Source organism: Urocitellus parryii, chromosome 9 (genome assembly GCF_045843805.1).
Source record: "Urocitellus parryii isolate mUroPar1 chromosome 9, mUroPar1.hap1, whole genome shotgun sequence".
Lineage (NCBI taxonomy): Eukaryota > Metazoa > Chordata > Mammalia > Rodentia > Sciuridae > Urocitellus > Urocitellus parryii.
The window spans coordinates 106,854,043-106,877,678 of NC_135539.1; the positions used below are offsets into that span (position 1 = coordinate 106,854,043).

At 33.4% G+C, this 23,636-nt stretch overlaps 1 protein-coding gene across 1 annotated transcript in view; it reads left to right on the forward strand.

Annotated features, from left to right (window-relative positions):
* The window catches only part of Ints7 (integrator complex subunit 7), a 77,539-nt gene that overhangs the window by 22,316 nt on the left and 31,587 nt on the right, over nt 1-23,636 (forward strand). Inside the window, exons 5-9 of the mRNA XM_026387510.2 lie at nt 1,746-1,792; nt 3,488-3,687; nt 4,129-4,251; nt 19,068-19,185; nt 21,711-21,845. Coding sequence (XP_026243295.1) covers nt 1,746-1,792; nt 3,488-3,687; nt 4,129-4,251; nt 19,068-19,185; nt 21,711-21,845 — 623 coding nt within the window. The remainder of the gene's footprint in view (nt 1-1,745; nt 1,793-3,487; nt 3,688-4,128; nt 4,252-19,067; nt 19,186-21,710; nt 21,846-23,636) is intronic.

The window sequence follows — 23,636 nt, forward strand, 5'->3', positions numbered from 1 at the left end:
TAGTCCTTTTTACATTCTAAGTTTTTAGTCTCTTCAAAATCAAGCCATGTTTCTTCCTTATTTATAGTTTTGCTATTTCTTTAAAATAAATTCCTCTCTTCTGAGTTAGAGAACTCTCTGATAACAGTCAGGTTCATCTTTTCTGGCATCTCCAAATTCACATAGTACAGCTATGGGCTGAGAAAGCTATTCTTATCTCTGTTTTTCAAACTAATAATTACCCTTAAGTATAAGAAAAATTACTTGCAGATAAACTTTCTTTTATTTTAAGATAAAATATTGTTAAAGTCTAAAACAAAGTAGTTGTAGATAGAATTTTAGAAAAATATAATTTTTGCTGCAAAGCAAGACAGAGTATATTGATATGTTTCTGCATAAACACAAGGAAAACATCAGGATTTCAAAATAATGATTTATTGTTTGATAATAAGTTTAAAAAAGATTATAATAGATATAATCTAAGATAAGTACTTAGAATAAGTAAGAGCAAACTGAGTTATTCTCATATTTCTAAAACTTTAGAAATTTCTAGGGACCTATAGCTCAGTGATAGAGTGCACAAGGTCTTAGCATCCCTAGCACTCTGAAAAAAAAGGAGAAATTTCTAGAAGACACAAGAATACAAAGCATACATATTAGCTATTGAGAGATGATGTCATCCTGTATCATGTAGCCTGTGGAAAATTCTGCTATTCAGTTGTAAGAGAGAAACTGAAAACAACAAGTTATATATATATATATATATATATATATATATATATAATTATTATTATTTTTTTTTTTTTTTGATGATGGTGCTGGGGATTGAACCCAGGCCCTTGTGCATACAAGGCAAGCACTCTACCTACTGAGCTATATTCCTAGCCCCACAGATAATGTCTTAATGGCAGGAAATATTTAGATTTCCATTGAACACCAGAGTGAAAGTATTTTGTTTTATATATCACTTATGACTTAATTAGCCAGATTTAATCATACTAGATAATTTTTTTCCATAATAGTATTTTATGCCAATCATTCATGTTATTAATCTTGCAACATTTGTTGATGTTTCTACTAAAGTAGAATCAAAAACAGCACCTTGGAAAATACAAATATCTAATGTTAAAAACATGGCAAACTTTAAGTAGTTTTATATGATTCTATCCATATTTCCAGCATTTCTTCTACTTCATACCGGTTCTTTTTCTGAAATTTATGTTAGGAATCCATTTGATTGGTTATATAATCAGAGCTTGTGTGTTAAAAGTTTTTCTTAATTGAAAGTATAGCTTCAAACATCATATTCAGTAATAGTGACTGTTTTAGATATTGTCATTTAGTGATATAAATTGCAAGAAAATTTATAAATCCAGGCATCTTTTTTGAATACTACATGAGAAAACTGTTCACATGGGCTGGGATTGTGGCTCAGCAGTAGAGTGCTGCCTAGCATGGCAGAACCAGGTTCAATCCTCAGCACCACATAAAAATAAAGGCATTGTGTTGTGTCCATCTACACCTAAAAAATAAATATTTGAAAAAAAAAAAAAGAAAAGTATTCACATAAGCTATCTGGTGGTTAGAATTTTGTTTTAATTGTATTTCTTACCCTACCTCCTAGCATCTGATTCTTGGAGTATTAGTCATGATTTAGAGTATTGTGTTTTCCTGTCCTAATTATGTTCTCTGTCAAGTCTTCAGAAAATTTAAGTGAATTTAATTGTTTGCATTTAAAATTTTATTGCTGTTCTCTCTTTCTAAAGGGATTTTGCTGTAGGAATATGTAACAAAATCAGTGAAATGATTCAAGGTATGTATGCTTCATTTAGTAATATGAAGTGACAATGGGATTTGTATTAATAATAGTTAATATTTATTAGGCATCTTTGATATGCCAGAACTGTACTAGGTGCTTTGGGTATAGAAATTAATAAACTAAAGCCCTTGCCCTCATGTAACCTACATTCTAGTTAGAGGGGTGGAGGAGTCAATAGAGAAATACATATATGACATATCAGGTGCTATGGGCAAAAATAAGATAAGAAGGAAAGAGAGTCCCAAGAGTAGATGGCAGGGTTGGAGGAGGACTTTTGTATTTTATATATGTTGATAGGGGAAGCCATGGATGAAGTAAGACATGGAGGGAAAGGAATGAGGCATGCAGATAAATGGGGGAAAAACATTCAGAATTGGGGGAGAACAATGTTATTTGGGGGTTTGGAGCTCTCTCTGGTGATGTCCCTCCAGTGTCTTCGAGTGGCAACTAGAATCAAATCCAAATTCCTTACCTTAGCCTACAAAGCCCTAGTTTTCAGTTTTACCTGCTAAATGATGTGTTAATCCCATTTATGTACATAACATTTGTTGAAGGCAGCTCTGGGTCTGCAGCATTGCACAGTTTTATAGAGCACCACCTTCTTTGTATTCTTGTAAATGACATTCCAGTGAATTGTGCAATTTAGTGGCCTTTCTTGGCTGCAAGAAAGTTTGGGTTCAAGATAAAGAAATGGCAGAGAAGTTTTAGAGTATCTGATATTTAATTTTAAGCTGTTTGTGAAATGTAGTGTTGGATTCATACCAGCAGTTACTTCACAGTGGGAAATCCATTGATCTGCAGAGTGTAAATTAGCTTTTGGCATGTTTGTAGTACATTATGTTTGAAAAATTTTTTGTTCTTCATGGCCACAAAGCAATGCTATAAAAAGAAAGATCTTTTATGTGTATTTGTTTAGCTCCAGTGTTAGTTAAAAATGCATTGGGAGCCAGGTGCCGTGGCACATGCCTGTAATCCCAATAGCTCAGGAAGATGAAACAGGAGGATTACAAGTTCAAAGCCATCCTCAGCAACTTAGTGAGTCCCTACCAACTCAGTGAGACCCTGTCTCTAAATAAAATAAAGGGCTGGGGATGTGGCTCAGTGGTTAAGCGCCTCTGGGTTCAATCCTTGGTACCAAAAAAACAGATGCGTTGGGGTTATTCCTCGTGGAGTTGAAGCTGTATATGCAGTAAAGGAAGACACTGCTATACAGAAAAAGTTTAGAGAACTTCACAACTTTTTTATACAGTGTAATTTACATACTGATCTTGCTTAAGTTGTTGACGGAATAATTCAAGTTGTTAATTTGACGGAATAATTCAAGTTGTTAATATAATCTTATTGTAGCCATTGAGTGTATGTATATGTGTGTATAATCATATTAATATGAGAAGAAAGAGGCAGCAAATATGATTGCTTTCAACTGTGCCTTTTGAAAAATTTTTTCTACTAACTATATAATATAATGTGACTGGAAAGTTAATATTAAGATAAATACTTTAGGAGAAAACTATTGAATATATTGATTAGTAGTAATATAAATACCTTTAATTTTGTAAACATTAATAATGTATTAGTATGCTATTTGTTTTTAAATGGACATTTTGCTAATTGAGTCAGACCTTTTAAATCTGAACTGTTATTAAGGATGATGATCAGAAACCTCTGAGCATTTGTTTCTGTATCTAGGTTTAGCTACACCAGTAGACTTGAAACTGAAGTTGATCCCCATCTTACAGCATATGCACCATGATGCAATCCTGGCTTCCAGTGCTCGTCAGCTTTTACAACAGCTGGTCACGTCCTATCCTTCCACCAAAATGGTGATTGTTTCTTTGCACACTTTTACTCTGCTTGCAGCTTCATCTTTGGTTGATACACCTAAGCAGGTAATTTTTCTTTAAACTGCCTATTCTTTAGTGAACTTGCATGTTAAATACATGATTTTAAAAAACAAGCAGGTAACCCATAAGTTTTGATAACAAAGTCAGTTTATCTGATAAGGATCAGTAGAATTTTCTTTTTCCCCTCTGTATTCATACTGATTCTTGGGTGCCCTCAAGGAAAATGGAGTGTCAGGGAGTACATGGCAACATGTGAAGTTGGCAGGAAAGAAAGGATTTGAGTGTTAAATCCCTGTCCCTATGCTAGAACTGTATAGGTTAAATAGTAGTATTTTATATGCAAATATGGGTCCATAGCTGTTTAAGTGAGAAGGCTCTGATTTGACGTCTTGTCTCAAATATAAGAGTTACACTAAATAGCACTGCATCCCAAATGATAATTTCAGTGACAATATTTTTCACGGAGTGACTTTACTTCCTTTATAGATTCAACTTCTGTTGCAGTATTTGAAGAATGATCCCAGGAAAGCAGTAAAGAGGCTTGCTATTCAAGATCTGAAATTACTTGCCAATAAAACACCACATACTTGGAGTAGGGAGAATATCCAGGTATACAGAATTTTGAACATCAATATTTTATACAAAAATATAGTATAATATTATGATAGAATAAATTGTTTTGAATCATAATATTATATTGTCTCTGTCATCTTCTAAGTGGCTGATTATGAAAAACCTCTAATAAGAGCATTGTAATATTTGGCAGAAGTTATATTATAGATGGCAGAATACATGAAATTTCCATCTTTCAGTGGTTAAGCTTATTTAAAGTGAATGAGACTTATCTCTCAGTTTCTTAATTTTCCTGTAGCCTCACTGAGGCTAATTCAGAAACTCAATTAAATTATTTTTTCTGCTGACTCCTTTAGTCTGTGTAGGGAGAATAATTTAGGTGTTGATTGACTATGATTTATCATGGGGAAGATGCTAGATGGATAAATTGGCAAAGTACATTTCTCCTTTTCAGGAAGATAAAAAGATGTTTTTTTTTTTTTTTTCCTTTCTTTTCTTTTTTGTACCAGGAGTGCTTTTAGCACTGAGCCATGTCTCCAGCCCTTTTTATTTTTTTTCTTGGATAGGGTCTTGCAGAACCTCCCAAGCTGCTGGGAGTACAGGCATGTACCACCACACCTGACGCAAAAGATGTTCTTGAGTTTTCTTTAGTAAACACAAGCAGATCTCCCTCTAAGCTGTTGAGGTGACATCTTTTAAACCATTTCTTAGTTTAAATTTAATATTCTGTATTTATTTTTTAAAATAGAAAATTTGTTTACTCATTACTGATAACTGATATACTGTTTTCTTTTTTTTTAATATTTTATTTAGAGACAGGGATTTTTTTTTTTTTAAAGAGAGAGAGAGAGAGAGAGAGAGAGAGAGAGAGAGAGAGAGAGAGAGAATTTTTTTAATATTTATTTTTGGTTCTTGGTGGACACAACATTTTTGTTTGTATGTGGTGCAGAGGATCGAACCCAGGCCGCACGCATGCCAGGCAAGTGCACTACCACTTGAGCCACATCCCCAGCCCTGATATACTGTTTTCTAACTAAAGCTATTCAAAGTGAAATTATTAGAATTTGGTCTTTATTTTCATGGGTTTAATTTTTATCTCTTGTCATCATCTGAGATCCAGTGTAACAAAAATCTTTGAATTTCAGATAATGGAAAGCAAACTGCCGTTTTTCTGTTTGTATGCTTGCTATTTTCTAAACATGTTTCACTTTATATTATGATTTAATAGTCACATATATCCCAAGAGATAGGGGCAATTGTTAGTATTTGCTTTTAATAGATAGGCAATTAGGGTACAGAGAGACTTAATATGCTTAAGAGTGCTTCTTAAGAGAACTTAATTAAGCATTTAATTAAGAAAGCTTCTGTCCTGTGAGCCCTTATTTAGTGCTTTTCCTCCTAAATAATTCTGCCTTTCCAAAAAGAGAATGTGCCAAATTACGTTAGTCGTTTAAGGGAACTTGTGCACAAAACCAAAACCATAGTTAGAAAGATAAATGAGATGCACTATCTTATTCCTTCTCAGTTTTTTTCTTATTAGATAAATCATGCATACAGAAAAGTATATAAAATGTATGTTTAATATTTTAAATATTTAAAACTCAAGTAGCCACCATCTGGCTAGAAATAAAACATTGCACGTTGTAGACCTTATCTCTTTTCCTCTCATGCCCCTTCCTAATCAGAGCTTTACACCTATCCAAAGGAAACAACTGTCTTGATTTTTGAGATAATTATCTTTATTCTTCTTCAGTGTTTTACCATTATGTATTTCTTCCTAACGAATATTGTTTTTGCTTTTTTCTGTTCAACATTATGCTGACTAGAGTCATCGATGTAAGTTACATGGGTTTTTCTCCTGTTCATTACTATCTAGAATTCCATTGTGTGGTTATACTCTAGTTTATTTGCTCCTAATGGGTTATTTTCAACATGGGACTGTTGCAAACAATGGTGCCATAAGCACTCTTCTGTTTCTCTCCTGGTATACATGTGCAAATCTCTAGCAGGAATGAAAGTTCTAACTCAAAGAATATTTGTCTTTTCAAGCTGGGCACAGTGGCTGCCCAGGAGGCTATTCACGAGGCTGAGGCAGGAGAACTGCTTGCACCCAGGAATTCAAGACCAGTCAAAATAGTGAGACTTCATCTAAAAAAAAACAGAAAGAAAAGAAGTAATTGAACCAATTTACATTTCTGCTATGAGAGTGCCCATTGATCTATAGCCTTGCCAACATATACAAGTGTAAAATTATCAGAATTTTAACTTTTTGACAATTTAGAAATAGTACTTTTATTTGTAATTCCTTGATTAAAAAGTTGTATATATTTATTGACCATTTAGATTTCCTGTTTTTATGATATGGCTATTCAAGTCTCTTGCCACTTTCCTGTTGACTTGCAGTTACTATTTATGTGTGTTAGATAAATATACTTCGTTGATCCTTGGCAAATTAAGTCTTCTGGTGCATGAACTTGCTATATCTTCTCACTTATTTAGGCCTCTTTAATATATCTCTTGCCTAAGTCTGTTTTGTTTGCTATTAATATGGCTACTTCAGTTTTCCCCTGGATGTATTTACATAGTAGGTCATTTGCCATCTTTTTACATTGGCTCTTTGTTTCAGACATTTCTTATAATAGCATTTAATTGGATTATTTTTAATTCAGCCTAGCAGACTTTGTCATTTTCAAATGGAGACTTCGGTTCATTTACATTTACTATGATTTATTTCACATAAGAGTTTAAATCTACCATTTCATTTTGTACTATCTATATTTCTGTTCTTTTTCTCCTTTGAGGGAAAGGAGTATCTGCTTTCTGGATTGATTGTTTTTAATATCTTAACCATTCTTTATCCTTTGAATAATTTGGAAGTTTACAGTTTTCTTCCATTCCTTTAATTGTTAACCTAAAAATAAAGACATGCAGTTATTTTTCTTGAGTCTAGAAGTTAATTCTTCTACAAAGACCTTAGAACACACTCTAACTTTATTATACCTATTTTAGTCTGTTTTATGTTGCTTAATAACACATTCCACAGACTAAGTTTTAATAACAAAAACAAAAACAGACCTTTATTTTGGCTCACAGGGTTCTAAAGGTCTAAGGTCCAGAGACCATATCTAGTGATGGCAGATAGTGAAGATGCTGCAGGCTGTCACATGGCAAGAGTCAGGGAGCACACATGTATTTCTAATTCCTCTGATTTCTCTCCCTCATTTTATAAAGCCACCAGAATTCAATCATGGGGACTTCACCCTTTTGACCTTATCTAATCCTAATCACCTCTCAGAGGCCCCACCTTTAAATACCATATATTAAGTTTCACTCTCTTAATATCTCACAATGGGGATTAAATTTCAGGACATGAAACCTTGGAGACATACTAAAGCATATCCAATCCATAGCGACAATCTTCTAAACTGGTATGTATTGCTATATCCCCAAACCAAAATTTTTTGTTCTGAGACATGGCCTTACTTACTTGCTTGGGGCCTTGCTAAATTTCTGAGGGTGATATGACACACACAATTCTCCTATCTCAACTTGCCCAGTTGCTGGGATTACAGGCATGCACCACCACACCTGGCACATCATATGTTTTAATTCTGTTTTTTTCTGATTATACAATTTTGCTGTTGTTTTAGGATGCAGTGTTCATTTGGGCCTTCACTGTCTTTGCTCTTCTTGTATCTTTCTCCCCGGGATACTTTTTCTTCTGTCTTTGAAAAGTCTTTCAGTGAATCTGTGGTGGTAAACTCTCATGTTTACTTCTCTGAAAATGTCTTCATTTTTGTCCTCAATCTTTTATATATATATATTTTTATTAGTTGTTGAACCTTTATTTTATTTATTTATATGCAGTGCTGAGAACCAAACCCAGTGTCTCACCACATGCTAGGCAGGTGCTATACCATTGAACTACAACTGCAGCCCTTTGTCCTCCATCTTGAAAGATACTTTCTGTGGGGATAAAATTCCCAGGACATTAACATGCCATTCTGCTGTCTGCTTCCATTAATACTGCTGAGAAATAACAATACTTTCTTGAAGGCTTTCTTTTTTCTTTTAAAATTTTCTCTGGTTTGATGTTCTGCAGTTTCACCATGAAATGTCTGGTTGTGAATTTCTTACCTTTAAATTATCTAGAATTTATTGGGCTTCTTAGATCAGAAGATTGGCATCTGTCCACAATTCTGGGAAATGGTCAGTCATAATTCCTTCACATACTGCCCACTGTCTCATTTTTCCTCTTAGAGCCCAAATTAAATATTTGCTAGTACTTCATTTAATCCTCCATGTTATTTATTGTCTTATTTTCTACCACTTTGTGCAGTGTTCTGGATAATTTCTTCTTATTCACATTTTAGTTTAATAAATTATCTCTTCAGCTTATCTAAAGTATTTTCAGAACTTTCTCCGACAATTCTGTTGGTTCTTTGTCATAGACCATTTTTCCTTATAAACTTGGTTGTTTTGTTACTTTGAATTACTTATTTTTCTTGGAAAAGTATGTGTGGAAATTCTCTGAAGGCCAGAATGGAAGTACATTTCTCTCAAGAAGATTTGCCTCTGCTTCTGCTAGGTAGACAAGTGAGATTGGTGGTAAATGTTGTGGAGAAAAATAAAGATTGGGAAGAGGATTAGTGAGGGTGGAAGATGGAGGTTGTAATTTTAAATAGGTGGTAAGGGAAGTCCTTACTAAGAAGGTGACATTTGAACAAGCACCCAATTTCAACATTGAGGGCCTCTTAAGGAAGAGCCATACCAGCAGAAATAGCAGGAAAAAAGTAGGAGCATTCATGGGTGTGAGGTCAGTGTGACTGTAAATTAGGAGAAATTAATAGATTCTCATGTAGGTAGTTGGAGAGAGGAGCATTATACATGTGATGAATTGCCATTGGAAGATTTTGAGCAGAGAACATTATCTGACTTAAAATTTTAAAAGAATCTCTGGCTTAGCTATATAGAAACTAAATTGTAGGGGTGTAAAGACAAATGGAGAATATTTAATAATTGTGAATAATACTTAGAAAATACTGTGGTTACCTAAATTAGGGTGGTAGTGGGGGCTGTAGTGTGAAGTTATGATATTATAGATAAATTTTAAAGTCAGAACTGATGGATTTACTGACATATGCATAGTATAAGAGAAAGAAAAGTGGCTCTAAGGTTTTTGCCTTCAGTAAATGGAATCACCATGAACTTGAACAGGCAAGACTCTGGGAGTCTCGTTTCTTTAAGAAAAAATCAAAAGTTCACTTATGATCATTCATATAAAGTGTAGAGTGTAAGATATCAAAGATACGACTCTGGAATCGAATTGACAAATATAACTGACGTAATAAATATGAGAGTATGGATGATATTTAAAGCCATGAGACTGAATGACCCCCCTGGGGAGAGAATACTGCTAGAGGAGATTTAGGGAATGATGATATGAGAAAGATCCAGCAAAGAAGAACCAGTGATAAGTAAGTCAGTGTACTATTATTTTATAGGGAGAAGACCTTGATCAATTATATAAGATGCTGTAACTATTTTCTTCCAAGATGAGAACTGATAGTTTCCCTTACATGGAGCATTATAGTTATTGATGGGATTTGTTGTTACCTATTCACATGTGCACACAATATAACAATATAATTTGGCCAATATCACTCCCCAGCACTTCCCTCTTCCCTTCCTACTTTCCACCCCTTAGTACCTTTTCTCTACTGATCTTTTTTTTTTTTTTTTTTTAGTTATTGATGGACCTTTATTTTTTATTTATATATTTATGTGTGGTTCTGAGGATTGAACCCAGTGCCTCACACATGCTAGGCAAGTGCTCTTTCAGTGAGCTACAACCTCAGCCCTGCGTTTGATTTTTATGAGATTCATGCCTTTTTCCTTTTTCCTCTCTGACTTTCACATATGAGAAAACAGATAACCCTCAACCTATGAGTTTCACTTATTTTGCTTAACATGATATTCTTGAATTTCATCCATTTTCCTGCAAATGCCATAATTTCATTTTTCTATATGGCTGAATATTACACCATTGTATATTTATACCACATTTTCTTTATCCATTCATCCATTGATGGACACCTGGGCTGGTTCCTTAGTTTGTCTATCGTGAATTGTGATGCTATAAACATGGGTATGCTTATATCACTGTAGTAAAATGACTTTAATTCTTCAGGGTAAATACTGAGAAGTAATACAGCTGGATCATGGTGGTTTCATGACTAGTCTTTTGAGGAGCCTCCATACACTGATTTCCATAATGGTTAAACTAATTTACAGCCCCACCAACAGTATAAGTTTCCTTTTTCTCCACATCCTCTCCCGTATTTATTATTGTTTGTATTCTTGATAGCTACCATTGTATTCTAGCTGGTGTGAGTTGAAATCTCACTATAATTTTCATTTGCATTTCCCTAATTGCTAATGATGTTGAACATTTTTTATTTGTTGGCCATTTGTATTTCTTTTTTTGAGAAGTGTGTGTTTAATTCATTTTCCCGTTTATTATTTGATATTTTGGTGTAGAGGTTTTTGAGCTCTTCATATATTCTAGATAGCTACTCTTCTGACAGGGGATTAATATCTAGCAAAGATTTTTCTTCCATTCTCTGAGTTCTCTCCATATTCCTAATTGTTTTCTTTGCTCTGTGGAAGCTTTTTAATTTGATGCTGTCTCATTTATTAACTCTTGGCATTATTTCCTGAGGTTTAAGGGTCCTGTTGAGAAAGTCCTTTTCTGTGCCTAAAAGCTAGAATGTTGATTCTATGTTTTCTTCTAGGAGTTACATAGTTTCTGCTCTAATTCCTTGGTCTTTAATCCATTTTGGGTTGATTTTTGTACAAGGTGAGAGATAAGGGTCTACTTTTATTCTTCTATATGTGGATAACCAGTTTTCCCAATACCATTTGTTAAAAAGACTGTCTTTTCTCTAGTGTATATTTTTGTCACAGTCAGATGACTATCTGTGGGTTGATCTCTGTGTCTTCTAATTTGATGCTGTCTCATTTATTAACTCTTGTGTCATTGGTCTATGTGTCTGTTTTTATGCCAGTACCATCCAATTTTTGTTACTATAACTCTGTAGAATAATTGGAAGACAGGTATTGTGACGCCTCTAACATTGCTTTTCTGGCTTAGCATTGCTTTGTCTATTCTGGGTCTTTTATTCTTCCAAATGAATTTTAGGACTGTTTTTTTCTAGATCTGTGAAAAATGTCATTGTTATTTTGATGGCAATTGTATTGAATCTGTATATTACTTTTAGTAGTATGGCCATTTAACAATATTAATTCTGCCTATTCATGAATATAGAAGGTCTTTCCATCTTTTGAGGTCTTCTTCAATTTCTTCAGTGTCCTATAGTTTTCATCATAGAAGTCTTTTATCATCTTGGTTAGATTTATTCCACAAATAGGACTTTTATCAGTAAAGTTTCCTCTGTCCTACTTAGAACTTTGTTTTCAAATTATTTGTATGTTATTATTATTGCCACTTGTTTCTTTTTCTTTACATGTCTCTCAAGTCTTTGCCAATTTTATTTTCCTCCCCCCTCTGTCATTTAATTCTGATCCTTTATAGTTCTACCTCTTTTGACTTAAATCTAAGTCTTTTAAAAATGTAACATATCTTATTTATATTTATTTAACAGGTTTTCTTTCATCTTATTTTATGCTGTTTGTAATTCTGTTTCCTTTGTTCATTGCTTTTTTCTCCCGTTTTGATCAAGTTTTGTTTTTTTTCTCTCCAAGTGAATGAACACATTTTAGTATGCTAATTAAACTTACTATATTTGTTTTACCTACCTCTATATTCAGTATATAAATATAAGAACCTATGCATCTCTATTAACATTAAGAATGAAAAGTTTGGTAGTTGAAATGTTATAAATTTTAGCAGGCTGAAATTCTCCTTTTTCTATTCCCTTAATCTCCTTTACCCCTGTGTTTTATTAAAATACTCTGGAATTTAATTTCCAAATCATTTTTTATACTGCAAGTTTTTTTATAATAATTTTTTTCATTGAATTCCACAACCACATTGATGGTATTTTTAAACATAATTATTTTGTTGATTTCACAGCTATTTCTTCATTTTTTTTATGCCACATCTTCCTTTATCTTGAAATTTTTAATTCTAATTTATCTTGTGGCTTTTTATTTGTTTGTGTTTTTTTATTGAACATATTTTTTTAAATGTTTATTTCTCCTACAAATAATTTTTTTCCCATTTATCAGAAACACTAGTCTATTGATTTTAATTAAATGGATATAGTCAAATAACATTTTTAAAGGGGGAAAGTATGTTTTGAAAATACTGAAATACTTCAAGAGAACAGTTTTAATGATTTAAGCCTTATAGAGTAATAATGTGTTTGTTTTAAATTTGAATTTTACTCTTAATTACCAAGAGTAACTGTACTTCTAGGGCTTTTCCATCCTTCCCTACTTCTTTCCTTTCTTCCTTCCTCTCAACTAATCTTAATCATTGCTAATTGATTTTGAGTTTTGGTATTTCAAGATCAAATTGTGTCCATTTCATTGCTGCTTTTTAAAAAAATTTTTTGAGAATTTTTTTTAATATTTATTTTTCAGTTTTCAGTGGACACAACATCTTTATTTTATTTTTATGTGGTGCTGAGGATCGAACCCAGTGCCCCGTGCATGCCAGGCGACTGCTTGAGCCACATCCCCAGCCCTTCATTGCTGCTTCTAATGCTTAGTTTTATAAATTCCATGTGGAATCTGTATACGGGGTAAAAGCGGGAGTTCATAACCCACTTGAATCAAACCGTGTAATATGATGTATTAAGAACTATGTAATGTTATGAACGACCAATAAAAAAATAAAAAATAAAATAAATTCCATGTGGAATCACATATCTTATTAAACATAAGACTTTCATTCTGAGTGTTTTAAAAGCCTAAAGAAAGAAGAGGCCTAAATGAAGGCCCAAGTATTGTTTTATTATTAATGTAGTCAAAAATAGAATAAGTTCCTAACTCACAAGCTAACTTTTAATGTGTTTATAATTTCCTTTGGCTATTTTTGATGCCTTGCTAAAATAAGTAGTTGGTATTAGTCTGTATAATTAGTTTACAATATTCTGATTGCATAGTCTCATCTGAAGGGGATATTGACTTATGCAGCTTCTGTTACAAAGCAAACTTTTTTTTAAGTTTATTGTGGATATTCCAAAAGATATAATTTTATTTTTGGCATTATCTCTCTTGAGAGTTTCTGATTTATACCTTACCCAGTACTAAGAGGAATGACAAGTTAGGAGATCTTTTAATCAGTTCTTTTAATAATCTTTTTCTTTGTAGTTAGTACAATGTAAACATAGAAAATTCACTGTCTCTGACAGAATACTTTCAAACATACGTGTGTGTGTGTGTGTGTGTGTGTGTGTGTGTATTTTTTTCCCCCTTTAAACTTTAAAGGTTATAGGCTTTTTTCTGGAACACATCCCTGGCGGCAAGTCTGATTCTAGGGTAGAGAAGAAGCCCCTGTTTAGAGACTGACCTAGAAAACAGCAATTCAGGCCAGGGCTTCTGATTGAGCAGTGAGTAAAGCCAACAGAGACAGAAATTTAGACCAGATAGTTCATGAGGAAGACAGTGGTGGTAAATGAGAAAGGGGACTCTATTTGAAGAGCTAGTCTTTCTTTTTTGTTGATACGAAAAATGGTCATAGTAAAAATAATTATGTTATAGGTAATGTCCTTGAAACAGAAACTTGAACCAGATTTCATCATTCAAAGTATGATTGATGTGCCATCTCTAGAGCACTTCATGATTTGCTCTGTCAAACTTACTTATTTGAATCAGTGAATCTTGAAATCATTAGGTACTTTTAGATACCTAGTAGTATGCTATCTGACAGAAATAAGAAGATAACATTGTAAGTAATTTTACCATGAGATTTTTCTAATTATTCTTATTTATTTGTTTGTTTGTTTGTTTGTTTATTTATTTATTTCTGTGGTACAGGGATCCAACCCAGGGCCTTGTGCATGCGAGGCAAGCACCCTACCAACTGAGCTTTATCCCTAGCCTTTCTAATTTTTTTCAAATATTAAAATTTCTCTTTTTTAAAAGTTATTATTGGGGCTGGGGATGTGGCTCAAGTGGTAGCGCGCTTGCCTGGCATGCGTGCGGCCCGGGTTCAATCCTTAACACCACATACAAAACAAAAGATGTTGTGTCCACCGAAAACTAAAAAATAAATATTAAAATTTCTCTCTCTCTCTCTCTCTCTCTCTCTCTCTCTCTCTCTCTCCTCCTTTCTCTCTCTTTAAAAAAAAAGTTATTATCATCATCATCTTATATAAATTACCTCATTTACCTTCCTGATAGTCACAAAAAGATAAGTTTCAGTTATATACAGACCATGTCAGACATAATTTTGGTACATAAATACAAGATACAGTCCCTAACTTCTGGGGCTATTTGATTTTAGTCCTAACTCACAAGCTAATTAACAATACAAGGCAGGACAGTTTAGGCAATAAAAAAATGAACAAATAGAAGTGGCCTCAGCATTTGAGTTAATAAATTAAAATATAGCATTAACTAATAATTACTTTTATTTTTTGTATTTTTATTCTCTCTAAGTATATACTCCCACTATATATATAATAGTGGGAGTCATTTTTACATATTTGTACATGCACACAATATAACAATATAATTTGGTCACTTTCTTTAAAAAGTACTTTTTTTTTGGTTTCTTTTTGATACTGGGAGTTGAACCCAAGGGCACTTAAGCAAGCCCTTTTTATTTTTTATTTTGAGACAGGGTCTCATGCAGTTGTTTAGGGCCTCGTTGAGTTGCTGAGGCTGGTCTTGAACTTGGAATCCTCCTGCCGCAGCCTCCTGAGCCTCTTGGATTATAGGCCTGTACCAGGATGCCCAATGAAAAATGCTTTCTTTTGAACTTCAAAAAACAGCATTTGTAGCTGCTTTATTTTCTCCATACTCTACTATTCCTTTTATACAGTTGCCTTTAGATGTGTTCTTAAGCTAAAACCAAAGACTTTTTCTTCCCTTTATCGTCTTGTATTTTTGGTACATGTGACACTGTCAATCTAGCCCTTCTTTTGGCTTCTTTGGCATTTAACTATCTTCACTCATTCTTTATAGTCTAAGCTGTATCTTCTCTGTGTTTTTCTCACTGTTCCTTCTCCTCGGGAGTTGAATTCTTGGCCTGCATTCTTCCATTTATTCTCTGTCATTCTGATGACCTCTTATAATGCCAGTATGTAGATCCTCCAACCATATACTTAGTCCTTTTAGTTCAGCTTCTTCATTGCTCTCTAATATAGTAGCTTGTATAGGTTGCAAAGTACAACTTTCAGTAACTATATAAAAACCTTACAGACAATAAATGCCCCTACTTTAAGTTTAATTCAAAGTTCTTTTTTTTTAAGAGAGAATTTTTTAATATTTATTTTTTAGTTCTTGGTGGACACAACATCTTTATTTTTATGTGGTGCTGAGGATCGAACCCAGCGCCCCTTGCATGCCAGACGAGCGCATTACCGCTTGAGCCACATCCCCAGCCCAAATTCAAAGTTCTGATGCTGGTGCATTTATGTAGTCAAAATTCCAAAGCTACAAAAAAGTATAGAATGAAATATATTCTCACCTACTGTTCTTCCATCTATACAGCATTTTTACCCATTGGCTATCAAAATCTAATTTCTTGCCTATTTTTTTCACAGATATTTTATATGAAAACCTGCAATTCTTACATTTATCCCATTTTATAGGCAAAGAAGTTGAGACTCAAAGATTTCAGTTAATTGGCTCTAATCAAAGAGATGGCAAATGGCAGAGCCAAAATTCTGATGTGAGTCTTCCAACTAAATATCTGTTATATCTTAGTTTCCAAATGCCTGATGAATATTTCTTCTTAGACTTAATATCTTATTTTCTGACATTCCTCTATAGTTGACCTACTTCATAAATTTTCAGTCTTTATAAATAGAATCAACATTATGTGGTCACCAGATTTGAAATTTTATAATCACTATTGAATGCTTCTTGTTCATTCTATTTTGTTATCTTTTAAATGTTTCTCACTAGCTGGGAGTGTGTTTTTAGTATGCACAAGGCCCTCTATTTGATCCCCAGCATCACAAGAAAAAAACAAAGTAAAATATCTCATACTTATCTTCTAATGTTCATTCCTACTACCTACTGAACTCTAACTCAGGCCATCTTCATTGCCTGCTGGAATTACTGCCATAGTCTATGGATTGTCCTCCTTAGCTTTCAATTCTCTTGTGAACTTACGTTGTTTCCCATTGCCAGAATACTCTTCCCTAACTCTGTCATCATTCCTCTCCATGGCTTCCTTTAATCGTTTTTCATCAAGCTGAAGTTACTGTGCCTGACATTCAAGAGCCTCCTAATCTGACTTAATTCTCTCTCTCAGCTTCCATCCATTTTGAACATATTTCCTCTTGGAAACAAATAAACACTCTATATTCTGGCTTAATTGTTTGCATTACCTAGACTGTCTTCCTTTTCCATTTCTACAAATCCCCTGCTTCTTTAAGGTCTATTCCTTCCATGATGGTTTTTATTGCTGCTGCCATTTTTGTTGTTAATTCGATTTTTCTTTCAATTGAAAAATATGCATACATGCACATGATAAATTCCTAGAGTTCAAAGTATTATAGTGAGTAATATTAAATATGTTTATCTGTATATCCTCCTAATCTTACTCACCCATACGCAAGAATTTGTACATCTTTTTTATCTGTGCAAATGAAAATATACTACATGCATGTTCTGAACCTTTTGCCCTTAGTGTATCTTGGAAATTGTCTCATATTAGCAGGTAGAGCTATTACTTTTTTTTACTTACATAGTATTGCCTTTATACTACCAGTCCTCCATTGATGGAGGTTATGAGTTGCTTCTAACTTTCAATAATTTTTACTGTTACTGTTAACATTGCTACATTGAATATTTTGTAAAATTAACTTTTGTGTAGGTGTGTAATCCCAGTGACCCAGGAGACAGATAGGAGAATCGCAAATTTGAAGCCGCCTCAGCAATTCAGCAAGGCTCCTAGGCAAATTAATGAAACCCTTTTTAAAAAAAGACATGGCAGGGGGCAGACAGAATATGTAGCTCAGTGGTAAAAAGTGTCCCTAGGATCAATCCCCAGTACTAAAAAAAAGGAAGAAAGTAAAAGAAAAAAAAATTACCTTTGTGAACATAAATTTTTGAATTGCTGAGTTCAATAATATGTATTTTTAAACTTTTGAGAGTTAATGCCAATTATCCATCAATGCAGTTTACACCATTTTACCCTTTATCAGTAATGTGTGAAAGTACCTACTTCCCCATACTCTTCAATGTTACGCATTAACCTTGATCCATCTGAAAAGCAATACTTCCTTTAATTTAAATTTTTGAAAATATGAATTAGGTTAAACATCTTACTTTTAAAGCCTATATATAAGTTATTTCTGTGAATTGCTGATTTTTATTGGATTTTGCCTATTAATAAGAACTTTTTGTGTGTGGTTATTGACCTTTTATTGATCTTATGTGATATAATTTTTTCCGATTTTGTCAGTTATCTTTTTACTTTTTGTTTTTCCATGTTAATGCCTAGCATTTTTTACAGTTCTGTTTTTTTTTTCTTTTATTAACCATAAACAGATTTAGTTTTATTTTACTCAAATGACTGACCAATTGTCCTTCAAATTTATTCAATGATCCTTCTGATTTGAAATGCCATTATTATATATTAAATTCTAATGTATATTTGACTCTGTTGCTTTCCAGATTTTTATCTGGATATTTTCTGATTTTAATTTTTCCATGTGCTCTTTGGTATCAAATCTCCTCCAAAATTTTGTTGGTGTTTTAATTAGAATCTTACTAAACTTATTGGTTAATTTAACCATTTCCAAAATTTTATTTTTTATTTTCCCCTAGACTTTAAGTTTTGTTCATTTTCTGAAACTCTGCCTTTGTGGGAGCATGGAATTAGCCTCATTTTACAAGAAAATTGTTCCACTGTATTGCACGTAGTCATGTTATGCAGAGTCCTATCACACAGGCTAGGCAAGAGTCACCATGCTATGAGCATATATCCATAGTTCACTGCAATGAAAGAAAAACTAACATTTAGTTTTTAGTTAATACTTCAGACAATTACAGTTAGGAATAGAGTAAATGACTAGAAATGAAGGATAGCTGTACTTATTTAAAAATTAGATAGAGTGGTCACATACTCGATGTTTTTAAATACACATACATAACATACTTATATATCTTAGGTAAATAAAATGGTTTATAATAGTTTTGCATTTATAGAAAAATGAAGAAAATAGTACACATACACTACACCCAGTTTCCCCTATTGTTGACATTTTTATAGTAATATGGTACACTTGTTATAAAAGAACCAATACTGGGCTGGAGATATAGCTCAGTTGGTAGAGTGTTTGCCTTGCATGCATAAGGCCCTGGGTTTAATCCCCAGTACTCCCCCCCACACACACACACACAAAAGAACCAATACTAATACATTGTTTATTATTATTATTATTATTATTTAAAGTGCATCTTTTATTCAAGTTCCTTTTGTTTTTACCTAGAATCCTTTTTCTGTTCCATGATGCTATATTATATTTAGTTATCATGCTCCTTCGGCTTCTCTAAGGATTTTGGCTGTTTGACCTAAGTTTTTTAATCATGGGTTAAATTCCTTTTGTATGATTTTTCTAAAAGCTAGAAAATTTAAATGGAGTTGACAATTTAGAGGTATATTGATGTTTCAAATTCTGTGTTCATTTCTCTTCACATTTCAGGCACTCTGTGAATGTGCTCTCCAGACTCCTTATGACAGCTTAAAGCTGGGGATGTTGTCTGTCCTTTCCACACTATCAGGGACTATTGCCATCAAACAGTACTTTAGTTTAGCTCCAGGTAAGGAAGAGATAATGTGGCTAAGTCTTTTATCTGTGTTTATGTCTCAAGTTATTTCCTCTGTGAAGTTTTAAATCTGGGAAGGTTTTAGTCTCATACTCCTCTGTATGCTAGTGATTTATTTGAAAATGATTTCTTAACTAATATTTATGAAAATAAAATCTTACCTCCTTCATCTTAACTCACAGATACTACTTCTCTGATTTGTCCTTTTTGAATTATATGCGAGTGAAACAATGTTTTTGAGGTTGCTTAAAATAGGTGATTTGCTTTTATGTCTCTGACTCAAAATGCCCTTTAATTTAAGTACATTTCAAAGGCCAATGGGTGGTGAATTTTAAAAACAAATGTCATATGCTTCCTTGTAGGTGTAAATTATATCTCTGGAAAATGATTAAAATTTTATTACAGTTCAATAATGCTTTTCTAGTTGCTTATTCACAATTATTAACTCTAAAACGCTTTTATTAATACTCAGTGAGGAACCTGTTTACCTAACAGACTTAAGGCTACAGTTCTTTGTTCTAATGAAAATGTTGTGAAATCTCTTTTGCTTCCTTTTCTAGTCAGTTAATTTGAACTGAAATAATTAAAGAACTGTAGTGTACATTTATTTGTCCTTTTTATGGCTGCATATGATGATTTTATTGAGTAAAGGAAATTTCCTGCCATATTAGTCTTACTAGGAAGCTAAAAAGACCTGATATTCTATTGCCACGCCTCCCTTAACAGCTAATATGCACATTTGTGGCCTGAATTTAATTAATCATTCCCATGCCACAGACTAAATTTGGAGCAGTAGTAAGAAGTAGGGAAGATATGTTGCTGTGTCTCCAGAATGAGATCAGTAGTACCAAAAAAAAAAAAAAAAAGAAAGAAAGAAAGAGAAAGGAAGGAGGAAAAGAAAAGAAATTATATACACAATATCATTTATAGCATCATTCATGTAATAGCAAAATATTGTGCATTGGTGGAGCATCATAAAAATGTCTGTCAATAAGGTATTCATTAAAGAAATTACAATATATTATTGCAATAGAATTCATGCAATTTTCATGCAATTTATTAAAAAGGAATGTGGCATGAAACAGTCTTGATAATACTTAAAGAAAATTATAGTAAGGTGTAGAATAGTGGATAAAAAAGGGAAAAGCAAGGAATAAATATGCTTGCAAATAATAACCTAAGAAATTGGTAGCATTAGGTGGATGAGGGAGACTTTTTTCTCACTAATCTTTTCTACTATTTGTTGTGCCTTTAGAACTGTGTTTTTAATCTTAGAAAATTATTTCTAAATAAGTCAAAATTATTAAAATAATCTTATTCTTTAAAAAGTTAACAGTAAGTTCTTGCTGATTTGTGGGATTTGGGAAGATTTTGTTTTCTTCCTTGAATTTTCCTACCTTTTTCAAGTTTTCTATGGGGATTATTAATAAGGAGAAAAAGAAAAAAAGCAATTTATAAAACATGTTTTCAAATTTATAGAGGAATCTGCATTGTCTTTATCACATGAGCAAGAAAAATTAGAGAAAATACAATTTTCATAATTTAAAAAAAGAATATATACTTTCATCTTTCTAATATTTTGCCTATCTTAAAAGCACTGAGAGTTTTACCTAAGCTAATATTTTTGTGTTAAACTAGAAATCAATAAGATGACCATATAACAACACTGTCTAGGGTAATCTTGGTTTATACCTATTGTAATTAATTATTATTAATAGTGTTCCTGTCAATCTCAAAAAACATGGTCACCTTTGGTATGAAAAACAAGGTTGAAGTTGACAAGAGTCATGGAGAAATAAGCAGAGGAAATTAAGACAAGAATGACAAATTCTTCTAATAAGATAAACAAGCTTAAATCTCTTTATTCCTCTTGAAACTCATCCAGTTATAACTGGGATCTTCTCTCCTGTAAATTAAAATAGTCACAACTCAGCCCTCCATAGCAGAATTTGATATGTGAATTTAAAAAGTTGCTGCAATTTGTAGCGTAGAACTTAAGATACAAAGCACAAAAATAGCGCATTTGTAACAAATAGACCTTGATGGCAGGCTACTTAATATCTTTGACTTCTTCTATAAAAATAGAGTATTGAATCATGTGATCCCAGAATTTCCCAGCTCTGTATTCAGGAATTCCTATATTTGCTCTCTTCAAGGAGTGGTTTTATCTGACAAGAATCCTACAGTGACATCCATCTTAATCCATTTCCTTTAGAATTCCCAGGATACTATCTATAGTTTTTTTGGATTTTACACTTTTTCTGTCAATTTTTATTAATATTTTTATGGGAAAGTCCTATATTGATTTTAGATCATAGTCAGTACAAAACTTCTAGCATATACCTGATGTACCTTGATGGGTAAAGAGAAATGGTGGCAATAGGGGTCAAGGTAAAAAAAATTTGTCAAATTTATTGTTAGGGATTTTCTCATTAAACTTAAACTGAACTTATAAACTGAACCGCTTTTGAGCTATATGAATGAATTATAATCTGTCTTGCTTTTTTCAACTTGTTCAGGAAATGTGGGTTCTTCCCCTAGATCTTCTGATTTAGTCAAATTAGCCCAAGAGTGCTGTTACCATAACAACAGGGGCATTGCAGCTCATGGAGTAAGAGTCCTAACAAATATAACTGTTTCTTGTCAAGAAAAGGGTAAGTTTGGTCAAGACTCAAACTATATATAATTTTGGATTAGGGCTTGGGCAGAATTCTGTGTTTGGTTTTTTAATATCTTATTATTTTTACCCTATGTGCTTTGATCAATAGTTGCTTCCTTCTAAAGTGTTCTTAGAGCAAGCTTCCCAAGGCTACTTAGTCCTTGTGAAAAATAATAAAAATTTGAGGACTTTGATACTGAGATTGTGAAAGTGAAAGGTTTTAGGAAGGCCAGGCACAGTGGCACATGCCTGTAATCCCAGCAATTGTGGAGGTTAAGGCAGGAGGAACACAAATTTGAGGCCAGCCTCAGCAACTTAGCAAGGCCCTAAACAACTTAGTGAGACTCTGTCTCAAAAAATAAAAAGGACTAGGGATGTAGCTCAGTGGTAAGGCACCCTTGGGTTTGAAGGAAGGAAGGTTGGTTGGTTGGTTTTAGGAGCATTATCTCTTTCCTCACACTGTTTACCTTTGCATGTGTGGTGTTGTGGACAGGGATTGCTTAGAATTCTACCTCAGTGGTATAAGACAGTGTCTTCATTTATACAGAAACCTAGAAAGGTTATTTAATTAATCAAGGTGTTTAACAAGTAATTTCACTAGAAGCAAAGTAAATTAACAGAACAATGTGAACTAAATTTTCTTTTTCTTTTCTTTTTTCTTTTTTTGTACCTGGATTAAACCCAGAGAGGCTTAACCACTGAGCCACATCCCCAGCCCTTTTTAAATATTTTATTTAGTGACAGGTCTTACTGAGTTGCTTAGGGCCTCGCTGAGTTGCTGAGGCTGTCTTTGAATTTATAATCCTCCTGTCTCAGCCTCCTACGCCACTGGAATTACAGGAGTGCACCACTGTGCCTGATTGTGAACTAAATTTTCACAAAACTCATCTCTAGACAAACGTAGTATTAAACTGATTGATATAGTTAATGAGGACATGCAAAGAAAATTACGTACTTTTTTGTATATTCCTAACTTTTTTTTTGTAGTTGTAGATGGACAGAATGCCTTTATTTTGTTTATTTTTATGTTGTGCTGAGGATCAAACCCAGTGCCTCACGCATGCTAGGTAAGCGCTCTACCACTAAGCGCCAGCCTATGTTTCTAACTTTTGACCATGTTCAAGAACAGAAAATGCATCTTGAACACCCTGTTTCAGTGCTTATTTTGATTTTTATTAAGTAGTACAAGCTCAGGAGCCCTTCTTATCCCCACCCCCAGCCTTCAAAACGGCTTATTTCTAGTACCTATAATTTTTAAAATATTTTTTTAGTTGTAGATAGACACAATACCTTCATTTTGTTTATTTATTTAATTTTTAATGTGATGGTGCCAGGGATCGAACCCCATGCTTCATGCATTCTAGGCAAGTTGCTCTACCACTGAACCCTAACCCCAACCCCATAGTACCTGTATTTTTCTAGCACTACCACCTTCCTTGGTCTTTTACACTATTTGCCAAGATCCTACACTAACTCAAGAAACATTTCTTAGCCAGGCACCATGGCTCATACCTGTAATCCCAGTGACTCAGGAGACTGAAACAGAAGGATGACAAGTTTGAGGCCAGCTCAGCAAATTAGTGAGAACTTCAGCAATTTAGACTTGTCCTAAAATAAAAATAATAATAATAAAAAGAATTGGGGCTGGGTACAGTGGCACATGCCTGTATCTCAGCAGCTTGGGAGGCTGAGGTAGGAGGATTGCGAGTTCGAAGCCAGCTTCAGCAATAGCAAGGTGCTAAGCAATTCAGTGAAACCGTGTCTCTAAAATAGGGCTGGAGATGTG